Genomic DNA, 24,465 nt, shown 5'->3' on the forward strand with positions numbered 1-24,465 from the left:
AATCTAGCTATCTCGAGGATTAATTTGCAAAGTTATCAAAGTACTAGGGTTTTTCCATGGATGAATATAGTCGAATTATGAAGTTTTATGATAGAAAATGAAAGGTTGTTGATAGATAAACAACTTTTGTAAATGGAATTTTGATGAAATTATGATTTAGGGACTAAATCGAAAAGATGTAAAATTCAAGGAAAAATTTTGAATTTTATGAAATACATGGCCTGCTATTGTTACATGTAAAAATTGGCTAGGCTTGGAATAAGGATTAAATTGCATGAATTTCATTTTCCGAGCCTAAGGATGAAATTGTAATTAATCAAAAGTATAGAGACAAAATGGTAAATTTTCCTAAGATGTGAATTGGATTGAATTGAATATGAATTGTATTAAATTGAGCTAAATTTACTCGTATAGATCTAGATAGACCAAATACAGAGTTAGATCGTGGAAAAGAAAATGTGTCGGATTAGTAGATTTTGCGTACACGAACATTGTCGATGTAAGTTCATGTAACTAAATTATGTATATTTATATGTTTGAATTGAATGTTATATATGTGAATTGTGTAAATACAATATATATGAAATTGATCACATATCCGACAAATATTAAGTCTTGTTTGAATAAATGAAATACGATAGATATAGGGTCTCGAATTGGTTGTGGTCCTGCATATGTTGCGGACACACCACAGCTTGAAAGAGCGTCTTGTTATTAGCTCTCATGAGCATCCCAATATTTGGCTCTCACGAGCTTCCCGTTATATAGTTCTTGCTAGCTTCCCGTTAATAGCTCTTCGGAGCTTCCCTATAACTAGCTCTTATGAGCTTCCCGATTAATGGCTCTCCGGAGCTTCCCGATATTGGCTTGCTTGAACTACCCGATTATGGCTCTTATGAGCTTCCCGTTATACAGCTCGAATGAGCTTCCTATTACATAGCTCACATGAACTTCCCGTTATAAGGCTTGATAGAGAGAGCTTCCCGTTTATATGCTTACATGAGCATTCCCGAATATAAATTGACAAATTACAGTTGTGTACACTTCGTGTGTACTACTCGTGTATCCATCGATATTTCAAAGGGTTTAGCTGCCAAAGTTATGATATAAGTTAAGTCTGAAGGAATCACTACCTGTATATACCTGAAAACACATAGAAATTTGATATTTGATGAGCTCATCCCTGTTTCTTGATATTCACATGGAATACATGACTAACATGTTTGATGAAGTTATGTTTGTTTAGGCTATTTGCCAGATTACTTTGGATGTATTTTGCATGCTTACCTTAAATGTAAATGGATGGTAAGTTAATTTTCCGTTATACGAACTTACTAAGCATTAAATACTTACTATGTTTTATTTCTTCTGTTGTATAATAATTCGGAAGCTCGTTGGGTTGGAAGCTTGGCGGAGATATCTCACACTATCCTTCAACTCATTTTAGTATATGTAACAAACTAAATTTTGGTGATAATGACATGTATAGGTTGAATTGGGCCATTGATGGCATGTATGTGTTTTGGTTGTAACTAGCCATTGGAATGGCTTGTGATAGATATGTTTTGATGAGTATATAAAAGTCTATATATGGTTTACGTGTGTTTGAAATAAATAAGTGATGGAAATCATATAAATATATTGCTGAATGGTTGAAATGGCATATTTAGTATAAAGATATTTTATAAGTATTAGGTTAATTTGATAAAAATAAAGACTTGGTCATATGTATTGATATGTCATGCATGATACTTGGTATTGCCTTGATTTGGATGTATTGTATTCGCTTGCGAATGTGTTTAAATGTGAATCTAGGTGGAAGACAAACTGGGTGAGAAATAAGGCTTGGAAATGAACTATTTTGTCCACATGGGCAGAGACACGGACGTGTGTCTTAACCGTGTGTGACACACGGCCTAACATACGGGCGTGTGGTTTGGCCGTTTGTCCCCTGCATCTTTAAAATTTCAAAACAAAATGCCCAAATATTTTCTCACGGCCTGGCACACAAGTGTGTGGCTTGGCCGTGTGACCCAAGTCAGAGAGTTACACTGGTACGGACACAAGCTGGGTCACGCTCGTGTGTCGTACTTCGAATGCCCAAACGGCCTAAGACACGGGAGTGCCTCTTGGCTGTGTGAGCCACACAGTCTGACCACATGGGCGGGTGTCCCCTGCATCTTGGAAAACTTTTGAGATTTTGCGAAAAATTCTCTGAATACTCAGTTTAGTCCGGACTTGTTTTTAACGTATGTTTTAGGTCTCGAAAGCTCTTGTAAGGGACCTTATGATTGATTTCTGATATGAATGTTAAATAATATGAATTGTCTATATTTAATTATGATAATACTCCGAAACCCTGTTCTGGTGACATATATGGGTTAGAGGTGTTACATGTACCCAGTAGGTTGGAATTTACGGTATTAAATAATATTACAATTAGACTTTGATCTTTATAGTCTAGTAATAAATTAAATATATATATGGCTGATCAATTGTGTGTTATTAAAGGCATATAAATAAATCATGCAATTACTTAAGTATATTTAAAAATGTATATTTGTTTGATTAGTTACATAAATCATATAATTTAGTGTCGAATTATTCGCAGTCGCTTTGGCAACGATTGTAATGCACTGTAGCTAGAGCTCGATAATCGGATCGAGTATAAGTTATTACAAATAAGGTCCTTAAACACTCAAGAGAAGACAAGAGAACAATATTCAAAGATCAAAATCTTAAGTTTCATCATTCTTACTTTATTATTCTCATACTTATAGTTTGTACATAAACATTTGTCGAGTTTATTTTCTTTCTTTCAATTGCTTAATTGTATTTTGATAGAACTTAATTTTGTAAAAATCTACCTTAGAGATGTTTTTATTGTTTTCATATTTTAAATTTTTCAAAAAGAAAAGAAAAAGAAAAAAGAGGAAGGGTATCTAGTTGAGTCATCAAAATCTAGTACGGTTATAGTTTAGCCTTGGGAAATATTCTATCTAAGCCTTGAAAAATGATAGAGATTATAAAGGTTATACATTTTCCTTAAAAGGTAACAATTCAATATAGTGACTTGAGAAACTTTAGTTAAGATATATTAAGATAGTGGAGATGAGAAATTGGGGTTGAACCATTATAAATTGAATTATAAAACTTTTTCCTCCCTCTTCTTTTATTTGTAGAAAAATTTTGAAATCTCAATTCACCCATTTTGGTTCTTTTAAACCTAACATTATCCATAATGAGTTTTTGTTGTTGTTAACCCTACTCAACTAATCAAATATGAATTAGAAGTTCATCTTCTTAAGTTACTCCTCCAATGAAGGAGATAAAAATAAACACACATGCTTCTTTTAATCCCAAAACTCAAATGGAAAGAATCATTGATGGCTTTAGTGCTTGTTATCTTTGCTTCTTCTGCAATCATGGAAAAGCGAGAAGGTAATGAGAATAGGAGTAGAATGGAAAAGGTGCATGAATGGACAAAGGTACTATTCATCTATGATATTCGATTTTCTATGTTTAATAAAATCGATGCAAAACAAAGTTGACATAAAACTAGAATGAATTGGGAAGAACAAAAATAAATCTATACATGACATACACACAATGTGGGCCTAAAGACCCAGATATACACAATTGCACATGATAGGACTTGAACTTAGGTTTTTAGGACTCTCACCTTTTGCCTACAATACCAATACTTAATTGGCTTAACTAGTTTTGTTGTTGTAATTAAGGCTAGTTTGCATTGCTATTGAGATTGAGAGGTACTTTTGAAAAGCTTTGTTTGAAAAATAATATTCTAAAAAATATTGGGAAATAATATCTCTTATTAATTTCAAGTGTTTGGCATTATTGTCAAAAATTATAGTGAAAAGTTAATATTTGTTTTAGATATAAAATAAATTAATTCAAATAATATTAAAATAATTTAATATAATTATACATGAAATAAAATTTTAAATACTTTTAATTTCTACAAAAAATAATTTTAATTAACTAATAAAATATTTTTAAAATTAATCATACATGAAATATTTTAAATTTTCAATATAAAAATAAATTATTTTAAATAATATAATGATATTAGTAAAAAATAATTAAATAATTAAATATAATGATAAATTATAATTAAATAATTTAAAATAATCACACATAAAATATTAATTAATTTAAATATTTACATACATTTTAAATATATTTTGATAAAAATTACTTCAAAATGAAAAGCTAAAAACGCTTAAATCCTTTGTTTTGGTTTTGGGTGGAAAAAAACCTTTTTTACTATCTGACTTTGCGGTTGGGATTGGAAAACCCTATTTTGCCCCCATACGGTGTGAGTATCAAAACATTTTAACGATTAGTACAAATTAATTACTGAAATTCCCGATGTAAAATTCTTCTCGTATTTATCGCTTTTGAATTTTTCAATTTGAACAAGTTCAATAAGAAGTCCGTTCTGAAGAACTTCCACTCTTTTCAATTCAATGGAATCCCAGGATCAAAGCCCAGTTGTTCTAATCACAGGATGTTCCCAGGGGGGAATCGGGCATGCCCTCGCACGAGCTTTTGCCAATAACAACTGCAAGGTGGTGGCGACAAGTAGGTCTTTAAGCTCCATGTCCGATCTGCAACGAGATCCCAGGTTTTATCTTCAAGAACTCGATGTTCTCTCGGAGCAAAGCGTGCAGCATGCCATGTCCAATGTAATAAATAAGTTTGGTCGTGTTGATGTCTTGGTTAATAATGCTGGGATCCAATGCGTTGGCCCTCTTGCAGAAGTCCCTTTGCCTTCCATGGAAAGTGCCTTCAATACCAATGTTTTTGGTAAAGTTATTATCTCCTTTTACTTTACTTTTTTTTGTTATTGTTAATTGAACCTATCAAATGAACTGCTCATTCATGATGAAGTTATGGAATCAAGCAATCAATTGATTGTTGAAACAAGTTGATCAAGCTTTGGTCCTTTAATTGATCCCGATTCCTCTGAAAGTTGCGATTGCTGGATGCTGAACCAGGTCTATATTTTCAATGTTGTCATATTTGAAGTAAATCATAGTATGTAATCTTGTGTACTAAATGAAAATTGTACTGTATCCAGTGTTCTAAAGTTGAATTATTTGTTATTTTGGCTCTTGGCCTATCTCTTAATGCTAGATATTCAATGATATTTCTGTTATATTATTAAGGCAGGGATTTAAGGGCCTAAGAAACTTTCTGATAACCTCAAAGCAGCACCTATGAGTAGTCTTTCCCTAATTGGCTGGACTGTACCATTACACTGCTTTGTTGCTTGGACTTTTCATATTGTCCGACGCCATGTCGAGCTCGCTTTTTGGACATGGGTACTTGTATGACCCTCTAAATACATGAAAAAATTAGAAAAAATTGGATATACTTAGTGTTTAAGCATACCATATCTGACCGTAACATGGCTACTATGTTTCATTCATCAATGAATCCAAACTTCATAATAGTCGTTTGTCTTTAATGAATCCACTGCATACTTCTCATTTTCTTTCTTTTTCCCTTCTTGGTGAATATCAGGAATTGGATTGAAGACCCCTTCCTAGCCCCACTCCAATCCACATTAACACCAAAACATTGAATTTTGATTTGTATAGATGCTATTAGTTGTCTGGTGTTAATGGTGTTGTATTTGATTGCAGGTGCGATGAGACTAGTACAAGCTGTTGTACCTCACATGGCATCTAAGAAAAAGGGTAAGATTGTGAATGTTGGAAGTGTTAGTGCTTTGGCTCCTGGGCCATGGTCCGGTGTCTATTTTGCATCTAAAGCAGCCCTTCATGCGCTAACTGATACCTTGAGGTTAGTTTAACATTACATCTGCATTAAAGAATAAGCTGCAAAGGCAATTCGTTAACTACCGTCTAAGTTCACCAGAAAAATAATGTTCTTGCACATATCTTTAGATTCAGGTGACTAAATAACAATATAGAACTGAGTGATTTAACCTTATACGATTGTTATTGATGCAAACAAATAAAATTTATATCTTTGTTAATAAAAAATTGTCTACATGCTGATGTGGACTACTGAAATCTGACAATACAAGCATGTAGATAGAACTAACGTAGCAAAAGAATTTCTTTTATTAAAGACGTATGCTTTGTTAGATTTCAACACAGTTAGATTTCAGAAGTCCATGTCAGCATTTAGATTGTTTCCGGTTTCCACTAACTTTGTTATCAATTTTTATTTGTTTACACCAATATTAGACTTTCAATTGTTAGAATACTCAATTATATTGTACACAGACTAAATTACACTTTTGACTATAATGTAGGGACTGCCTAGAGACTTTAACTGAAATTTATTTAACCTAATTGTTTTTAGTATTTGAATGGAGTCAACATCCACCAAATATTTTACTATTCAAAATTGTCATCCAATTCTGTTTCTACAAATTAATTGTTAATATTTTCAAAATCTGATGCATTTGCTGCATGATAATGCTTGGAATTTTAAAGCTTTCAAATCTTGGCCCCTTATCTTCGAGGGTGCAATTGGTTTGAGAAATTGAAGATAACCATTGCATATCAAATTGCTTTTTCTATATCTTTTCTGTCTACTAAAAATATCTAGATATGTATAACTTATGTTGCTCTGACACTTAATTCTTCTTGAAGTATGTGTGTTTGATGTACGTCTGTACATGAGTATAGAGATATATCCTTCAAGGATCCTCCAAATACATACAAAAACTTAGCAATGGATTATATCTGTGTTGAATACATATTCATATCTGCCAATTATACCAGAGACTTGAGTAAAATAGTTTATAGCATCTTGTAGTTTATCAAGATCCAGATCATTGTGATTGATTTATTATCTTATAGTTGCGTATATATTTTGTCCCAAATTCTAACTTATTAGTATTTCCACAAAACTAGGAAGCTTAGATCCCCTTTCTGGAGAAGAAAGAGCATTCCCAGTCTAAGGATATATATGTTTTTGAAGGAACATTAGGATATATTAAGTGACTGGATATGTGGTATTACCATTTACTTGGGGATATTTTGATATATATGCACACATGGTATGGGCTTTGGTAAGAGCCAGGGGTTGAACTTTGAACCTGCAGGTTTATGTCGGATGAAGAATCTGCAGGTTTAAATCCCCTTTACATGAGCCTGTGGGCTAGAACCTGCAGGTCATATGAGATTATTACTAGTTAAAACTTGAAAGCAAACAGAAGAAAATAGCTATAATTAGATAATGGCAGGTAATCTTGCATTGTTATGATTCTTCATTGTAATGACATTCCAAATACATGAAAAACTTAAGAAAATTACCGATGCATGACAGTCATCGAAATCTGAGTAACAAAGCGGAATCTTTTATGATCTACCAAAGCAAGCAAAAAAGCAGTTGAATTTTTATATTTGTGATGTATGTAGGTTGGAGCTGAGCCATTTCGGGATCGATGTCATCAATGTTGTCCCAGGAGCTGTAAGGTCAAACATAGGGAATTCTGCTATAGCTAGCTACAATAGGATGCCTGAGTGGAAGCTATATAAACCATTTGAAGAAGTCATCCAAGCGAGAGCTTCCTTCTCACAAAGATCCAAGTCGACCCCAACGGATGTGTTCGCAAAGGATACAGTGAATGTGATTTTGAAGAAAAGCCCACCAGCTTGGTTCTCATCGGGTTATTACTCCACTATTATGGGAATTATGTACCATTTGCCAATTTTTGTTAAAGATTTCATTATTAGGAAAGCAATGAAATGTTGATTTCTCCTACCACAAGCCTGTTGTAGATTTAATGTAGTTAGATGTTTCATTTCATAATAACATGGGATATTTTAGAGTATCTTCAAGATTTTTTTTTTCAAATATAATAGCCAAATGTTCTTTAATTTTACCACTATAGACTTGATAATTCGTGTTTTTGTATTATTTCGCTTTCTTTTACTATGATTTTACTTATTTTTCTTCCTGAGTATGTTTATGCCGTGTAGTTATGCTGTATCCGTGCTTAAACCTTCATTATCATGCAATATTTATTTGTTTAATATGCCAGCAAGGTATAGGGATGAAAATTGAATTATATCTTCGGATATCTGATTTGAATTTTATAGATTCAAATAATATTTGGATTTAAATATTAAAATTATTATATTTATTGTTATATCTTCTCAAATATTTATTTTCCGAATTTCGCATTCCTATAATTGTGTATTTGACTTACTATGGTGGGGGAGGGACTGAACAGGTGGATAAGCAGATTGAAGAAGGAGAGAGGGGAGGTTATGGATATCTTAACAAGGCGTTTGCAGAATTTAACGGCGGAAGAACCTTCAGATGAAATCATTGAGGCGACAATTCTAACCAAATTAGAGCTGAATTTAGAAATGGATAAGGAGGAATTATATTGGGAACATCGGGGTAGGGCGAATTGGTTACGATATGGTGATCGGAATACTAGTTTTTTTCATAATTGTGCTTCAAGTAGACGTCGTAAAAACAGGATTGTTGGACTAAAGGATGCGGATGGGTCAATGAAAGACAAGGAAGAGGATTTGTTTCGGATTGCTACTGATTACTTCAAAGGGTTATTTTCCAGTGAGGGTTGCAGGGGGGCACGAGGAATTTTCGAAGGGGTGCAGAAAACAATAACTGACGAGATGAACAGTATGCTAGTGGAAAATTTTCGAACTAAAGAAATTAGCAAGGCTGTTATGGAAATGGGAGGAACTAAAGCACCAGGAGTTGATGGCTTTCATGCAGTGTTCTTTCAAAAATTTTGGGGAATTGTTGGTGAGGACGTCACAAAATTTTGCTTGGGTGTGCTTAACAGGGAGGCTAGTTTAAACGAGGTAAATTCTACAATTATTGTTTTAATCCCAAAAGTATCAGCGTCGGATTGTATGACGTCGTTCCGGCCTATAAGTCTATGTATGGTGTTGGATAAAATTATTGTAAAAGTTATTGCAAACAGGTTTAAAAGAGTTTTGGAAGTCTGTATTGACGATGCCCAAGGAGCATTTGTTCCTGGTCGGCTTATTACTGATAACATTCTTGCAGGTTATGAAATTCTTCACTCTTTTAAAAATAGACGAAAAGGGACGAATGGCTCTTTTGCCTTAAAATTAGACATGAGTAAAGCATACAACAGAGTCGAGTGGGATTTTATAGTAGGGATGATGAGAAATATGGGGTTTGCTGAAAAGTGGGTGGAGCTGATTTACCGTTGTATCTCTTCGGTACAGTATGCGGTGACAGTTAACGGGAGATTGAGTGAGTATTTCCAACCAGGACGTGGGCTTAGACAGGGGGATCCGTTGAGTCCCTATCTGTTTCTTATCTGTACGGAAGGTTTCTCAACTATTCTGAAGAAAGCTATGCAGACGGGTTTGATTAAGGGAGCCCGTGTGTGTAGGGGAGGTCCGAGGGTATCTCACTTATTTTTCGCAGATGATAGCATAATATTTGGTGAAGCGAATGAAGATAGATGTCGACGGGTGATGAATTTCATTGAGACTTACGAGAAAGCGTCAGGTCAGAGGATTAACATGGAAAAGTCTCAAATTTTCTTTAGTTCTAATTGCTCTATGGACAGTCGAGATTTTTTAACTAATAGGATGGGAGTTAGAACAGTCTCGAGCATGGAAAAGTATTTGGGATTGCCTACTATGGTGGGGAGAAAGAAGAAAGAGGCGTTCCAAAATATCATTGATAGATTGAGGAAAAGGGTGAATGGGTGGGGAAGTCGGATGCTTTCTCAAGGGGGTAAAGAGGTTTTCATCAAAGCAGTGCTACAGGCTATCCCGATTTACGCCATGTCCTTCTTTCTTCTTCCGAAGTCGTTATGTGTCGATATGGAAAAAGTTCTGAATAGATTCTGGTGGAGCAAGGGAGGTAATCGCCGAGGTTTACATGGGAGCTGTTGGGCTGAATTATGTAAAGCTAAAGAGAGGGGTGGATTAAATTTTCGAGACATAGGGAAATTTAATATTGCTTTGTTAGCCAAACAAGGATGGCGATTAGTGGTTAATCCGGACTCATTGTTAGCTAGAATTTACAAGGCTAAGTATTACCCTCGATCAAGCTTTTGGGAAGCTAGACTTGGGACTAATCCGTCGTATACTTGGAAAAGTATATATGCGGCACGAGGGTTACTGGAATGTAAGTTGGGATGGAGGGTTGGAACAGGTGAGAACATATCGATTTGGCAAGATCGGTGGGTACCACAATTGGGGGGGAACAAGATTAACACACGACCTAGTCATGATTCAGTTCAAACAGTGAGCCATCTAATTGATCAGAAAAATCGGATATGGAAAGAAGAGCTAATCTTCAGTCTTTTTTTTGATGAGGAGGTGGAAGCGATCAAATGTATTCCTCTATCTAAAACTAGATGTGATGACTGTCAAGTGTGGCGAGGGAAAAAGCAGTCAATTAATCGTTCGTAGTGGTTATAAAGAGCTAATGTCTCAAAGCGACACTACGGAAATATCAGAGGATATCCAAATGGTGTTTAAAAAATTGTGGTCTTTATCTGTGCCTGCTAAGATCAAAATAACAATGTGGCGAGCTCTAAGAGGATTTTTGCCAACAGGCCAGGTACTGTTTAATCGAAGGATTAGAAACTCTGCAATTTGTTCTCGATGCAATATGGGTTCAGAATCTTTGCTTCATGTGGTTGCAGAATGTAATAATGTAAAAGAAATTTGGGATGGAATAGGCATTTCCTGGGACAGTAACTTGAATTTGGAGACTTTTTGGCTTTGGTTTATTCACCTGGTTCAACATAAGGAAGAGAGGATATGGGAGAAGGTGGTCATAGCGATTTGGGCAATATGGTGGGCTCGTAACAAACAAGTGATGGAAGGTATCTCAACAACAAGGCAGAGTTCAATAGCAAAAATTCTAAGCATGGTTGATGAATTGAAAGTGTTGAATGAGAAATTACCTGTAATAAAGGCGGTGGGTTCAGACTGTTGGAGACCACCACAAGAGCCGTCGGTTAAACTGAACTTTGATGCAGCCTACAAAACCCAAACAAACAAATCATGCTCAGGTTTTATTATTAGAGATGGAAGAGGAAAGGTAATGGGAAGTGGAGTTACTCATCATGACCATATCTCAGACGCGTTCATGGCAGAAGGTGTTGCTTGCTATCAAGGGCTTCTTTTTGCTAAAGAGACGGGATTTACCACAGTGGAGGTTGAAGGAGATTCCAGAACGGTAATTGAGAAAATTAACCAGGAAGGGTTTGGTCGAGCAGACTTGGATTCTGTCATCTTGGATATCAAATCAATGGGGCGTTTCTTTCACCAACTTAGGTTCAAACATGTAAAAAGGGAAGCTAATCGGGTGGCACATTTTATTGCAAGGGAGGGGAGTTGCAGATCGGAAAATACCTTTTGGATGGAGGATTTCCCGTCGGCAGTAAGAGACTTGGTGGTTGCAGAAGAGACGAGAGAGGCCTCCCAAACGGATGAATGATTTGGATGGGTTCATTCGGACTGGCCTGATTATTTCACTGGAGGCTAGGATTCAGTTCACTGAAGAAGATCCAAGAATGCACTGAAGTTTTTCTACCGGCTTTCCTGTTTTTTTGTTGATTTCAGATGGATTTGTTTGATTAAAGTTGTACTATGTTTTTTTTTATTTATGGAAATCACGGTTTTACCCTTCAAAAAAAAGTTTGAACCTGAAATATTTTATATAGGAAGTCATACTTTAACCATCAATACTTGTTTTAAGCATTAATTATAATTTACACAAATTAATAAATAACGATAAAAACATAATAAAATATTTTCTAAAATTAAATACAATAATTAAATATGATATTTTTATCGAAAAATACATATTCTTTAACATCCTATTATTTTAAATGTCATTTAGCTTCTCTTAAATTATACTCTTTTGTATTTATAAATCCAACTGGACAATGAGAGGGATAATCAAATCCTTAATGATTTTAAGTAATTTAACTAAATAGGCAATTTTGAGAAGTTCCAAGGAGCAATTCCACTAGTTTTGCATTGCTCAAACTCATAATTTGTCTTATTTGTTGGTATGTTTAATTAAAATATCTTGATTATTTTCTTCCATCTTTTTGAGAATTTTATGTAGACAATTTTGTGTGTATTATTGGAGATGAGATTGAATGAATCAAGGTTATTTTACAAGGATTCTTATGTGACATGCTTACTTTATATATAATATATGAGCTAACTTTATGACATTTTGCATAACCTATATAAAAAATAATAGTTTTGATGAGATTTTGGCAGATCATGATGGATTGAAGTTTGATTAGTGAAGTTGGTTTTGTGCTCTAAACATGGAAGGCGTGTTCAACCTTGATAGTGCTTTTATTGTTGAGACAATTAGGAGAGGAGTGCCTAGAACAGTGCCACAACCAGTGCCCACTATTGCTTGGCACTGCTTAGCCTCATAACTTGCCTTATATAGAGTTGACATTTTTTGTTATGACGCTGTGATCTTTTTTTATTATGTGGATGTGTGTAAGCTTATCTATGATATCCAAACCTATTATAGGAACAGATATTGAATATTGGTTTGGATTGGATTAAGCATATCGACTTCTCTATTTTGTGGAGATTGGATTAGTAACTTGGTAACATATCCTAAAGATTTGAAGACATATCCTAGTCATATTGAAGATATTATCCTCACTAATTATCTTGCTATTTTGTTGAGAAGATTGATTGTAATTGATATTTATATTAACAAGCCTTAAACTCTTATATATTGAAAGGCTTATGTAGGTAAAATGGTGTGGAGAATTGTAGCACTTATTTTGTGTTGAACCAAGCTTTACTTGTAAATTATTTTGATATAACAAATATTCATTTTGAAAAAATCATTTTAAATAAAACTTGGAAAAATCCCATTTCAAATGATATCTAAAAATAAAATTGTTGAACCCATACTTAGAAAATATTTTAAGTCCAAATTGTTAAACAAACTTTCAAACATTTTTGAAACATGTTAAAACTACTCCAAGCGAAAAAGTATCGATCCAATATTGATACTTTTTTGTTAAGTATCGATTGTTTTTATTGAGATCGATAGAATCAAGATTTTATTGATACATTTTTCAGTATCGATAGCAAAATGACATTTTGTTTTCAAAAGTATTTACCAAGTATCGATACGGTATCAATACCTATTGCTAGGTATCGATAAATTTCTTCAAGTATCGATAGTGGTATACTTTTACCGATACATTTTTCAATATCGATACGGAATTGGCATTTTGACTTCCAAAGGATTTATCAAGTATCAATACAGTATCGATACCTTCTATTTGGTATCGATAGAATTTCCCTGGTATCGATATTGATGCCCCCAACGGTCACTAAATTAGGCATTAAATTCTTATAATATGAACACTCGTAGAAAAAGTATCAATACATGTTGTTACAGGTGACATTAATGCACTGGTATTTTCATTCCCAACGACTCTATTCAATTCTCCAACAACCACAATGGTTGGAAATCAATTAAAGGGTATAAATACCAGCTTTCAAATGATCTACAATAACAAGAGAGATTATCAAAGAAAAAAATTACAATCAACTTAACCTTTGTGTTTAAAGTTTTCATATTTTTCTTATATACACTTGTGAGCTTTCATTGTTTTTTATTCAACTCAAGTGTTTTGTAATTTCATTTGAGCTAAATTGGCAAATAATCCAATCTTGTAAGGTTTAATTCTTTGTTTTCTTATTTGTATTACTCTTTGAGAAGATTTTATCTTAAGGTTTGGGTAGAAACCTTAAGAGAGTTGTAAGGTTAAACCATGTCATCAAAGGTTAGACAAATGAGTGAATTAGGGAAAATCCTTAGTAGTAGAAAGCTATGGTAGTGGAGTAGACAATTGGGGTCGAACCTAAATTGTTGTGTTCAATTTTCTTATCATTTCGTTCAAGCTTCCACAATTTTTTAAAAACCAATTCACCCCTCTTGGCAATTTTGGTTTGATTAATCGAGCTAACAATTGGTATCAGAGCTAGTCTCTAAAGACGATCTAACAACCAAGACAAGTCCTCGAGGTAGCTCAACTTTTGTCAAACCAATCTATACAAGATGACATCCACTTCTGGGTTAGTTTTTTATGGTGAATCTCAATCTATCTTTAAACCTCCACACTTCAATAGAACTAATTACTTTAATTGAAAAATGAGGATGGTGTTGTTCATTCAAACTAATGATCTTACGGCTTAGGACATCATCATGATGGTCTCTCTATCCTTCAAAAACAAGAATGAGAGTTTTGGTGCCAAAAACCAAGAAGGGTGGAATGAAGAGGATAGAATGAGCATTCAACTTAATGCTAAGGCCATGTACACTCTATTTTGTGCACTTAGTTCGGAAGAATATAGTAGGGTATCATCGTGTCCCAATGCCAATGAGTTATGAGACAAGCTTGAAGTCATTCATGAAGGTACAACTCAAGTGAAGAAGTCCAAAGTTGGAATTCTCACTCTTAACTACGAAACCTTCAAAATGAAGCCTGAAGAGGATATTCAGGCAATGTCGGATCGATTAACTATCATCATTAATGGATTAAAGTCATACAAGAGGACTTATCCCAATGAAGAGGTGGTGAGAAAAATTCTTCGAAGCTTGAATCAATCAAGGAGAAAGATCCCATTATTTGCTATGAGTGCACGAACCCTGGACACATCAAATTTGATTGTCCTCAATAGAAGAAGAATGGATCTAGTAAGCAAAAACTCAAGGCCAATGTGGCTACTTGGAGTGACGAAAAGGCTTCCAATGAATATGGGCATGAAGTAGCTAATCTTTGCCTTATGGCCATTGAAGAATCAAAGGTAACTTCTAGCTCATCTTGTTCAATTCCTTATTCTTTTGATGAGTTACAAGATGCCTATCATGAACTAGGCTCGTAGGTTGAATCAATGGTTTCAAAATATAAGAAAAATATTTCAAAATTAAAAGATGAAAATGATTCACTCTCTAAAGCCAAGCATGAACTTGAAACTAAAATTAATGACATGCAAGTAATCATTAATGATTTTGAGAAAAAGAATTTAGACTTGCATAATTTACTATCAAAAGTTCATAAAGATCATGAAAAGTAACTTGAGTTGCTTAAGAGTGAAAATGCTCATTCTAACAATGTAAAAACTAATTTTCTTCCATTTTGCTTTGCATGCAAAAAACATTGAGGGCAATATGCGAAGGGTAATAATGTAATTCATGAATAATTTTATTCAACCAATCTATTTGAAATTATACAAGTGTATGTAGACGAATAAACTACACTTAGGGCACCAGATCCAACTTTTCAAGCTTCCATTTCACCATAAACTCCACAATGGTAAACTTTATTTCAAAATCTAAGCATTGGGTTAAACATTCCAAGTTTACTAGATCAAGAATCCATATATTTTTTAAATTAAATTCATGCTTACCTCTAGTAATTAGTAACCAAAAATGAAGAAAAACTTCTTCTTTCTCCCCTTCTAAGCTATGGTTTTGGAGAAGAAAGTATAAAGATAAATTCGTCTTCTTTGTCCCACTAATAAGTTATATATATACCATTAATTAACCTAATTAGTTAACCTTACTTAAGATTAATCCAATCTCTATGATCTAACATAACATAAATTAGTGAAATGAATGGCCATGATTAACACATGCCACTAACCATGTCTTAATGACGATTTACTTTCATTTGGGTCCTTGATTAAATTGCTACTTAAGACCTCATGCAACTCCTCAATCAAATCTCACTTGTACAACCATTTTGCAATTTGGTGCTTGTACTATAATTAACAATTTTCATGATTTAATTACTTAATAAATCAATACTATAATTATCTTACTTCATATGCAATTATTTTGCTTAATATTTCAACTAACTCGATTTACAAAATCCAGCTTCCAAAATTGCATTTCTAACATGGTCTAAAATCATGCTATTACAATCAAAGCCTATATTCACATCTAATCCATTAGGATCCATATTCTCCTTAAAATCTTCCTTGATTTGTGAAAAATTACCTACTAGATTAATCCCTAAAGTAAAAGAAAGATAAAAGTTTGATTTTTGGAGGTTTCCTTTTAAATTTTCCTTATCTTTTGATTTTTGGAGGTTTCCTTTTAAATTTTCCTTATCTTTAATCGTCTCCCCAAGTTTAGGAGTTCCCAAAATTCCCTCATCTTGGAGCCATACGCTTGCCACCGCTTGTGCCCATCGTGGAATTTCCTTGAGGGATGCATCCCACCCTCTAATTATCACAAGTTTTCTACGAATAATACGAATTGGGAAGAATCTTTCTCCATGTCCCAAGTGACCATAGAGAAAGCAAAACAACATGAGTTGTTCATATTGAAAAGCAAGCATATACCTCTCCCTTGTTTGGCATAAAAATATTATTCCTTTGCTTTAAAGGAGCTTGGATATTTAGTTTAATGCACATATTCATAAAGCATCAAGTCCCTCAGAGATACTTTTGGTGTCATTGTAACACCCTTAACCTATCCCACCTTATAGCGTGAGCAAGAGGTGTTACTGGAGCACTTTTAGAAATTAACCAAAACTTTTCCTTTGTAAAAGATTCTATTTAACAACATTTCAATTTTTTTAAATCAAATTTACCAAGGTTAAAATGATTAAAAATCAATTCAAGTCATTGAATACGTATGGGACCACACGCAATCATAGAACAATTGCTCGAAGCTTATTAGCTTAAAACAAATACATTTTAGTTAAGAAGAGTAGGAGTTTTACCATAATTTAAAACTTTAAAATATTTTTATAAAATTATTGATCCAAGTTTAGGAAAATTAAAGGACTTTAAATATAATTTAAAATCATTTTGAATTTTCACGAGGTGATCGAAGATGTCCAAGACTCAAAATGAACCCCGAAAAGTCAAAACGAATCAAAATAGTGCAGTGGCTTGGACCTAAGGAACTTACTACGAAACAAGTCCCTAGTTGTGTCAATAGAAGTCCTTAGCACTATATCAAACAACTCTTTGTTGGACTTGTTGTGATAGTACTAAGGCCAAGTATTGATACTAAAGCCCCAAGAGCTAAAAGTTGGCCCAAAATTGCTTTAAAACACCCCTATTCACTACCATAACATATCATTAATATTCAAATCAATTTTAATTCTTTAAAATTACTATTAGACCCATAGTCATTCATGAAAACATGTTCAACTCTTTCAAGAATCAAACGGATAACTTATAAAACATCAAAATGATTTACATTGTCACTTTTCAACTTGAACCAAATATTTACAATTCTTTACATAGGACTATGCCTTTATGTACATGCCATTTACTACTTATTCTAATACAATATCAAAATTTCAACCTTCTTCTATCCTTAAGTGGCGATGCAATGCCTCAAATTCACCAGTTCAATCTTCTTAGACACAGTTCTCATCTGCACATTTAAAACCACTAACGTGTTAAGGTCGAAGAGCTTAGTAAGTACACTAAAATTTCCTAATTTACACATCTTTTATACTTAGTTTTAAATCTTTTATCAATCACAAAATTTCACTTAATTATACCACTTAACAATGAGAATTTATTTATGTTCACCTACCCATCTATTTTATTAAAATTCAAGAGTGTTTCCACTCAGTTGATCACTGTACACCTTTAATATGGTTTCCAATTATTAGTTCTTTTACTCAATTATTAAACACTCACATTAAGTCATCAATTTACTAGTTCATTAATGAATTGTTTTTCTATAACACCCCTAACCTGTCTTCGTCGCCGGATTAGGGTTACAGAGCATTACCAAACAATTAGAATAACATTCAACATCATAACATTAAATAAATTAATCTTATTAAAAACCAATCAAACATATGCATTTGGTCCCTAAACTGAGCCTTCGAGGCCCTAAAAATAGCTTAGAAACAATTCGAGACTAATTTGAAACAAATTAGAAGATTTAAGAAAAAGTAGCAAAAATTTAAAAATAGGAGTCACACGGTCGTGTGGCTAGGCCGTCTAACAATCTAACAAAGGGACACACGGCCATGTCCCAGCCTGTGGCTCCACCCTTGTAACTCACTGAGTTGGGTCATACGACCGTGTCCCAGACCGTGTGTCAGACCTTGTAACTCTTTGACTTGCGACACACAGTCGTGTGCTAGGCCGTGTAACTCACTGACTTAATACACTAGAAATTTGCAAATGACACACGATCATGTGACCGGCCGTGTCCCTGGCAGTGTGATCCATAATTTGACCCTAAAAACAAGCCATTTCAAGGCCAAAACACACCTAACCAACCATCCCATTTGTGCACACATTCAAGAGATTTAAACATAATTCAAACACACCTAAACATACCATTTCAAATATCCTATTTCACCTACCAATATGCCATTCAAGGGCAGCACATTCAGACCAAAACATCATTAACCAAAACAAGTCAATATTGCCATATTCTAAGCACAAAACCTAGTTCCTTAACTACCAAATAACATCACATATAACCATTTACATGCCATCACAAACATACCAAAAAGAGTCTTATATACATGCGCTTAAGAATGGAAAAAATGACCTAACTTGACAAGGTTCCAAAGCTCATCAAACCAAACATTAACTTCAAAAGCATATACAAACCAAATCAACCATTACACATTCAAAAGCTACCATTACCAAAGGGTCCTATACATGCCACTTATAACCTTATCCAAAATACTCAAAAACTGCCGAAATGGTTGCTGGATAGTGTGATAGGTCTCTGACAAGCTTCGGATAATTAAAAAAAATAAAGGAAAGTAACTACGTAAGCAACTAGTGCTTAGTAAGCTTGTTTAAACTCAAACATTACTTACCATTTTCTTAGCACAAACTATAGAATAAGCATAATATCATTACCAAGACCGTAAGCTTAGTAAAATCCTATTCAAGCACCATCAAACTCACAAGTTAGTAGGTTCATCCATAATACATATGGGTTCAATTATATCATTAGTAGATTTCATAAGATACATCATTTACTCATCTACCTTTTCATAAGATCATCAACCATTTAATTTGTATACTTACCATGCCATTGCCTTTACTTACCCGTTGAACCATCTAGAATTACATTGGATACTCAAGAATGCTCACACATAGTGTGCCTTTCCATATAACAGTAACATTTCCTTTTCAATAGTGCTCACACGAGCTGTGAAATGGGACTACTCATACGAGCTGTGGGTCGGAATGTTAGCTACACGATGCTGCTCACACGAGTTGTGGAGAATCCGCAAAAAATACAGGACCTCAGCCATCAATAGGATATTCAAGACCAACACCCGAAACATGAAATCCCTAATGACATGTCATTCGTATCCTAAGAATTCTTAAGGATCAAACGAGATTCGTTATCTGTCAATTATTCATAGCATTGATACATGTATATTCAAATCCATTTATAACTAAAACAATCTAATAGATAATCAATTTAACTAACATCATTACGATTATAATTCATACGAACTTACCTCGATAACTACGGTCGTAATAGTCGAGTAGAAATCTAGTCCAAAGCTCCCCAATTTAAGTTCGGTTGTTGTTTCTCTTGATCTAAATAGATAATTTCATTCAATTAAGTGCTTCAAGTACTCAATTTAGTCCATAATTCATATTTATGTAAAATTACAAAATTACCCCTAATATTTTAACTTTTCACAATTTAGTCCTTAAGCTCATAACTTGAACATTACTCATTTTATCCTAAATCCATTCATTTTATCCTAAATCCATATTAACCAAAGCTACAAGGGACCTTGAAACAACCCATAATTACCAAAAATTCACAAAAAAATGATGGATTTACACTTGCAACAATTTAATCCTTATTTCAAAATTCATCAAAAATCACTTAACAAAACAAGTTTGTTTAACAACCAAGATTAATAATCTATCAAGTAACTTCAAAACATATTCAAAAACAACCATGGAAAGTCCCTAAACTTTAACAATTTTGCAAATTAACCCCTAGGCTAGCTAGATTAAGCTAAATCGAGCTCAAAAACATAAAAATCATTAAAAACGAAGCTTGAATACATACCTCGCAAAGCACCTATGTTAGCCGAACTTCAAGCCCTAAAATGGTGTTTTTCTTCTTCAATTTTCGGTGGAGAAACTAATTGATGAAGTTGATACTATTTGATTATATTACTTAGATGTTTATTTATTCAATTACAAATTTAACCTTTAAAAACTATTAAAATTTCATTAAAACCTATCTATGCACATCCACTAACATGCAATATGGTATATTTACCAACTACATCCTTCAATTTACCTTTCCATAGCTATTTAACCCTTTTTAACTAATAGATACCCACTTTTTGCAACCTTTATGATTTAGTCCTTTTTACCTAATTAACCATTTAAACTTTAAAATTTTTTAATGAAAATTTAATACAACCTTAAAATAATCCCGTAGACATTAAATAAATATTAAAATAATAACTCACTCATCGAAATTGTGGTCTCAAAACTACTCTTTTCGGCACCACTAAAATTAGGTTGTTACATTTTCATTTTCACAAGTGTTCACACTCTACCCTTATTATGGGAGTTAAAGCCATGTCACTTAAACTTACTCCATTTATTCTCACTTCCTATCATCATAAGTCCAATTAACATTTATTGTGAGCACTAGCACTTAGTACATATCACTTTTGTTTCATTTATAAAAATTGAGTGTTCATTATTATTTCTTATTAACTAAATTTTAATCACTTTTCTTTGGCAAATCATAGCAAAATGCACTTGGATACTCAGGATTCCAACTAAACACCAGAATTGCACTAAAAGTGCCACTAGGCTTACACCAGAACAATTAGGGTCCTCACTATGCACTGATGTGTTATGCCAAAAGGCATAAATCATTGTCTTCTCACCAAACGTTGTCCTCAACATAAATGTGCACGTTAATCCTTATAGCATGCCAATTGTATCCTAACTATTCTACTAGGTCTACTAGGGCATTTCACTTTATCAACAATTTCAAGAAAATTTCAATTTCACAAATGATCAAATAGACACTTTATATAAATATCAAATTTCACATGTATAGCCATAATCACTTTTAAATACTCAATAAGCAGTTCATTACTACTTCATAATTATATTAGCAATTTCACTTTCCAAATAGATTAGTTGAGTTACCAATTCATTTCACACATTTATATATGTGTATATATATATTTCATCTATACATTTGTTGACAAGGTCACCATTTTTCATTCTCATACACTTTTACAATTTAGCTATAATACAATTTCCACTTACATTGTATCCCATTTTGTTATATCAAATTACTACTTTTAATCCACTCATGACATTTAATTACACTTAATTTTCTTCTTCAATTATCACTTCTTACCATGGCATAAATTAAAAGACATTTTTCCATCTATTTCCATATAAGTAAGCAAGTTTCATAGATCTTAATTGACTGAACTTGCTAAACCATGGATTTTATCATATTATACTCATATTAATATGTTTAACTTATGTTGTCTTCACACATCATTGATCCACCATTCATATAAATTTCCAAAATTGATCTAATTAAAGAAAATTAAGAAATCCATGGTACTTACCTTTTAATGACAAAATTTCTACAACAAGGTTTCTAATGCATTCTCCACACTTTAATCTACCTAATAATTTATTCAAAGTCATCTTCTCCATCCTCCAATATTTTTCAACAACAAAATATAAACAAACATTAATACATATTCTTTCAAATAACTTTCTTATGCTAAAATTCTAAATATAAGGGACATAGATGATGTAAATCCATTTTCTTACATTTCTTAGAGTTTTCTCTATCTAGTCATAGCTTTCTCTCACTAAACTCATAAAGCCCTAGGTTTTGAAAGATGAGGTGGAAGATGGAAATAAGCTTAGAAAATGGTTTTCCACTTGATATTAATAAGAAATCCAAGTTTGCACTTGAGATTTTTGTTAGAGTAGATGAGAAAATAAAGAAACACTAGAAAATGAAAAAAATTCTCTCTCCAAATGTAGAAACTAACCACGGGGAAAGAGGATGACAAAAGTATCATCTTTTCTCTCTTTTATCTATTTAAAACCAAGTCAACAAGTCAAAGGTCATAAAAAATAATATTACATGTGTGGAACACATAATTTTACAAATAAAATATTCTAATGGCTCGTATAAGATTTCACTTCTAAAATATCTCCAATTTCATATTTCAAATATAATTTCAATGCAAAATGACCAAATTGCCCCTCATGTGGTATTATTGCACTTTAGTCCATTTTTGCCTCATCACTATTCTTCATTCCATTCAAGGTACTTAATTCTTCAAAATCCCCTTAATTTATACTTTTCAATCATAAATTGATAATTATTCATGCATAACTTGCATTTAGGACCTTTCTCGATAAAAATGGAAAATTTACAATTTCTTCTCTAAACTCTCATTTTCATTCAATTTAGTCACAGTAATCCTTTTTTCTTGAATTCATATACTATTCTAGTCACATAATACTTAATCAATGCTTTTTCAACTCATTTCTTCATTTTTAGGCAGTTTGCACTGTAAGTCCCTGTACTTTTCAAGTTTTCCAATTAATCCCCAAAGTGACTTCCACCAAACTACTACTCAATATAAAACATCCTTATGTTCCACAATAATTATGTTCCACAATAATTATTAACTTTTATTTTCCTTAATTTTATCAAATTACTCTATTGTCTTTAACTTTTTCAAATTTACAATTTAATCTTTTTATACCAAGATATACTCACAATTATTCTCTAAATATTTACCTTTTATAAATCAAAATAATACTTTAAAACTTCATTTATAGTACTGATCTTCAATTTCTCTTATATATTTCACTGAACTAAGTCTCAAAATTGTACCACTTCCCATATTGAGAAATTTGACATGTTACACTCATAATCCACATAAAATTAAAGAAATTACCAAACAAATTGACCATGGCTTCCGAAAACAAGTCGCTCAAGAGATCATGGATTTTTACCAAAAATTTAATAAAAAATTACGAAACCTGTAGTGGGTTTTCGTCATCCTGGAGTCTATGAAAAATAAACAAATATTTGTTGAAAGTCCAAGGACTGTCTTTCATCACCCTATCAACATTAGCTTTGTAATAAATGCAGAATAAAAATCGCTTCTCTCCTAAGTCTAATATATAGACTCCTCCCACAGGGTCTCAAAGTTTGGCTATTGTCTCCCTCATAACCTGAAATCAGACGAGATTGACAGGCAAAAAATTCCCACCTAACAATATTCAACATTATTAGTTGAACCCTTAGCGTTGGCCTGAACCAGCCTGGCTTCCCCCTCACCACCATTGTCTAAACATAGATTGGTTATATCACATTCCATATGCTAATGCCAAAGGAGAGAAAACAATAGAATGAAACAACAAAAGACGGAAATCCAAAACCATGCTACAAAGGTTAATAAAAAAACGTGTTGTAAGAGTGGACAGAGAATGTTTTTGGAAATTTCCACAAAACCTGCCATTAAGGAACTAATAAATAAATTTGATTAAAAATAAATCAAATTGATTGGAATCAAATAAAATAAGATTAGTTTCCTTTTAAAACAGATTGTGTCTATTGAGAAAAAATAATTTTGTGTTGGACTAAAATGTCCGCAAGCCCATTTTGGGCCAGACCGGTCCATACATTTCACGTCGCCCACGTCGTGTGGGTGCGCCCTAACTCTGACAGGTTTGGACCTGCACCCCCTGCACGTGAGGCAAGGTTCCAAGCTTAGTCATTAAATCACCCTTCAAGAGGGTTCCCATATATAAACACATCTCACACTTGATATTTAACCAATGTGGGATCTAAGCTTTTCTTTTCCTCAACAAATATTTCCTAGTAGCTTACTTTGAGCATCATTTCTCATTCATCTCTCAACCATTTTGAGCATATGATATACCATTATAAATGTATAATGGAGTAGAATATGAAACCATAATTTCATGATTCAACTCTCCACCTTTACCTATGGAGAATATGCCTCAAAGTTTCCATAAAATACAAATTTTCCAACAATCCCCCAAATGAATGAAAAATGATAGTTTTATCGAAAAACATTGACTCAATATGGTGATAGAATATATGATCAATAGTTGCATAGGTTAGGTAGGTATCCACCCTTGAACATTCCCTTGTGAAAGTATATTTACTTTACTAATTGACCAGTAGACGTGATGTCCTTGAACTATTCTGCCTGTTGTGTAAACGATGAAATACCTCACACAACTACTTCCATGGCAAGGTTTTAATTCTCATGAGTATGTTCATATAGCCGTGAACATCTCCTGGTTTAGCAAGAGTTTGAGAGAACTATGCCCCAATAGTCTCCTCAAAGCGGCCCCACTTCACTTTCACGTAGGTGACTTATGTTATTCGGCTCACCGAAAC

General features: G+C 33.3%; 1 protein-coding gene and 1 long non-coding RNA gene across 2 annotated transcripts in view; both read left to right on the forward strand.

Annotated features, from left to right (window-relative positions):
- The window catches only part of LOC128035615 (uncharacterized), an 8,030-nt gene extending 6,391 nt beyond the window's left edge, over positions 1 to 1,639 (forward strand). Inside the window, exon 2 of the long non-coding RNA XR_008192141.1 lies at positions 1,391 to 1,639. This is a non-coding gene — a long non-coding RNA (uncharacterized LOC128035615). The remainder of the gene's footprint in view (positions 1 to 1,390) is intronic.
- Positions 1,640 to 4,395: 2,756 nt separating this feature from the next.
- LOC105763678 (short-chain dehydrogenase RED1) lies at positions 4,396 to 7,891 on the forward strand. The gene is made up of 3 exons (XM_012581986.2): positions 4,396 to 4,830; positions 5,673 to 5,832; positions 7,425 to 7,891. The coding sequence occupies exons 1-3, from the start codon at positions 4,491 to 4,493 to the stop codon at positions 7,759 to 7,761; spliced, it is 837 nt and encodes a 278-aa protein (XP_012437440.1). The 5' UTR covers positions 4,396 to 4,490; the 3' UTR covers positions 7,762 to 7,891.
- The last annotated feature ends 16,574 nt before the right edge of the window (positions 7,892 to 24,465 follow it).

Source organism: Gossypium raimondii, chromosome 12 (genome assembly GCF_025698545.1).
Source record: "Gossypium raimondii isolate GPD5lz chromosome 12, ASM2569854v1, whole genome shotgun sequence".
Taxonomy (NCBI): Eukaryota; Viridiplantae; Streptophyta; class Magnoliopsida; order Malvales; family Malvaceae; genus Gossypium; species Gossypium raimondii.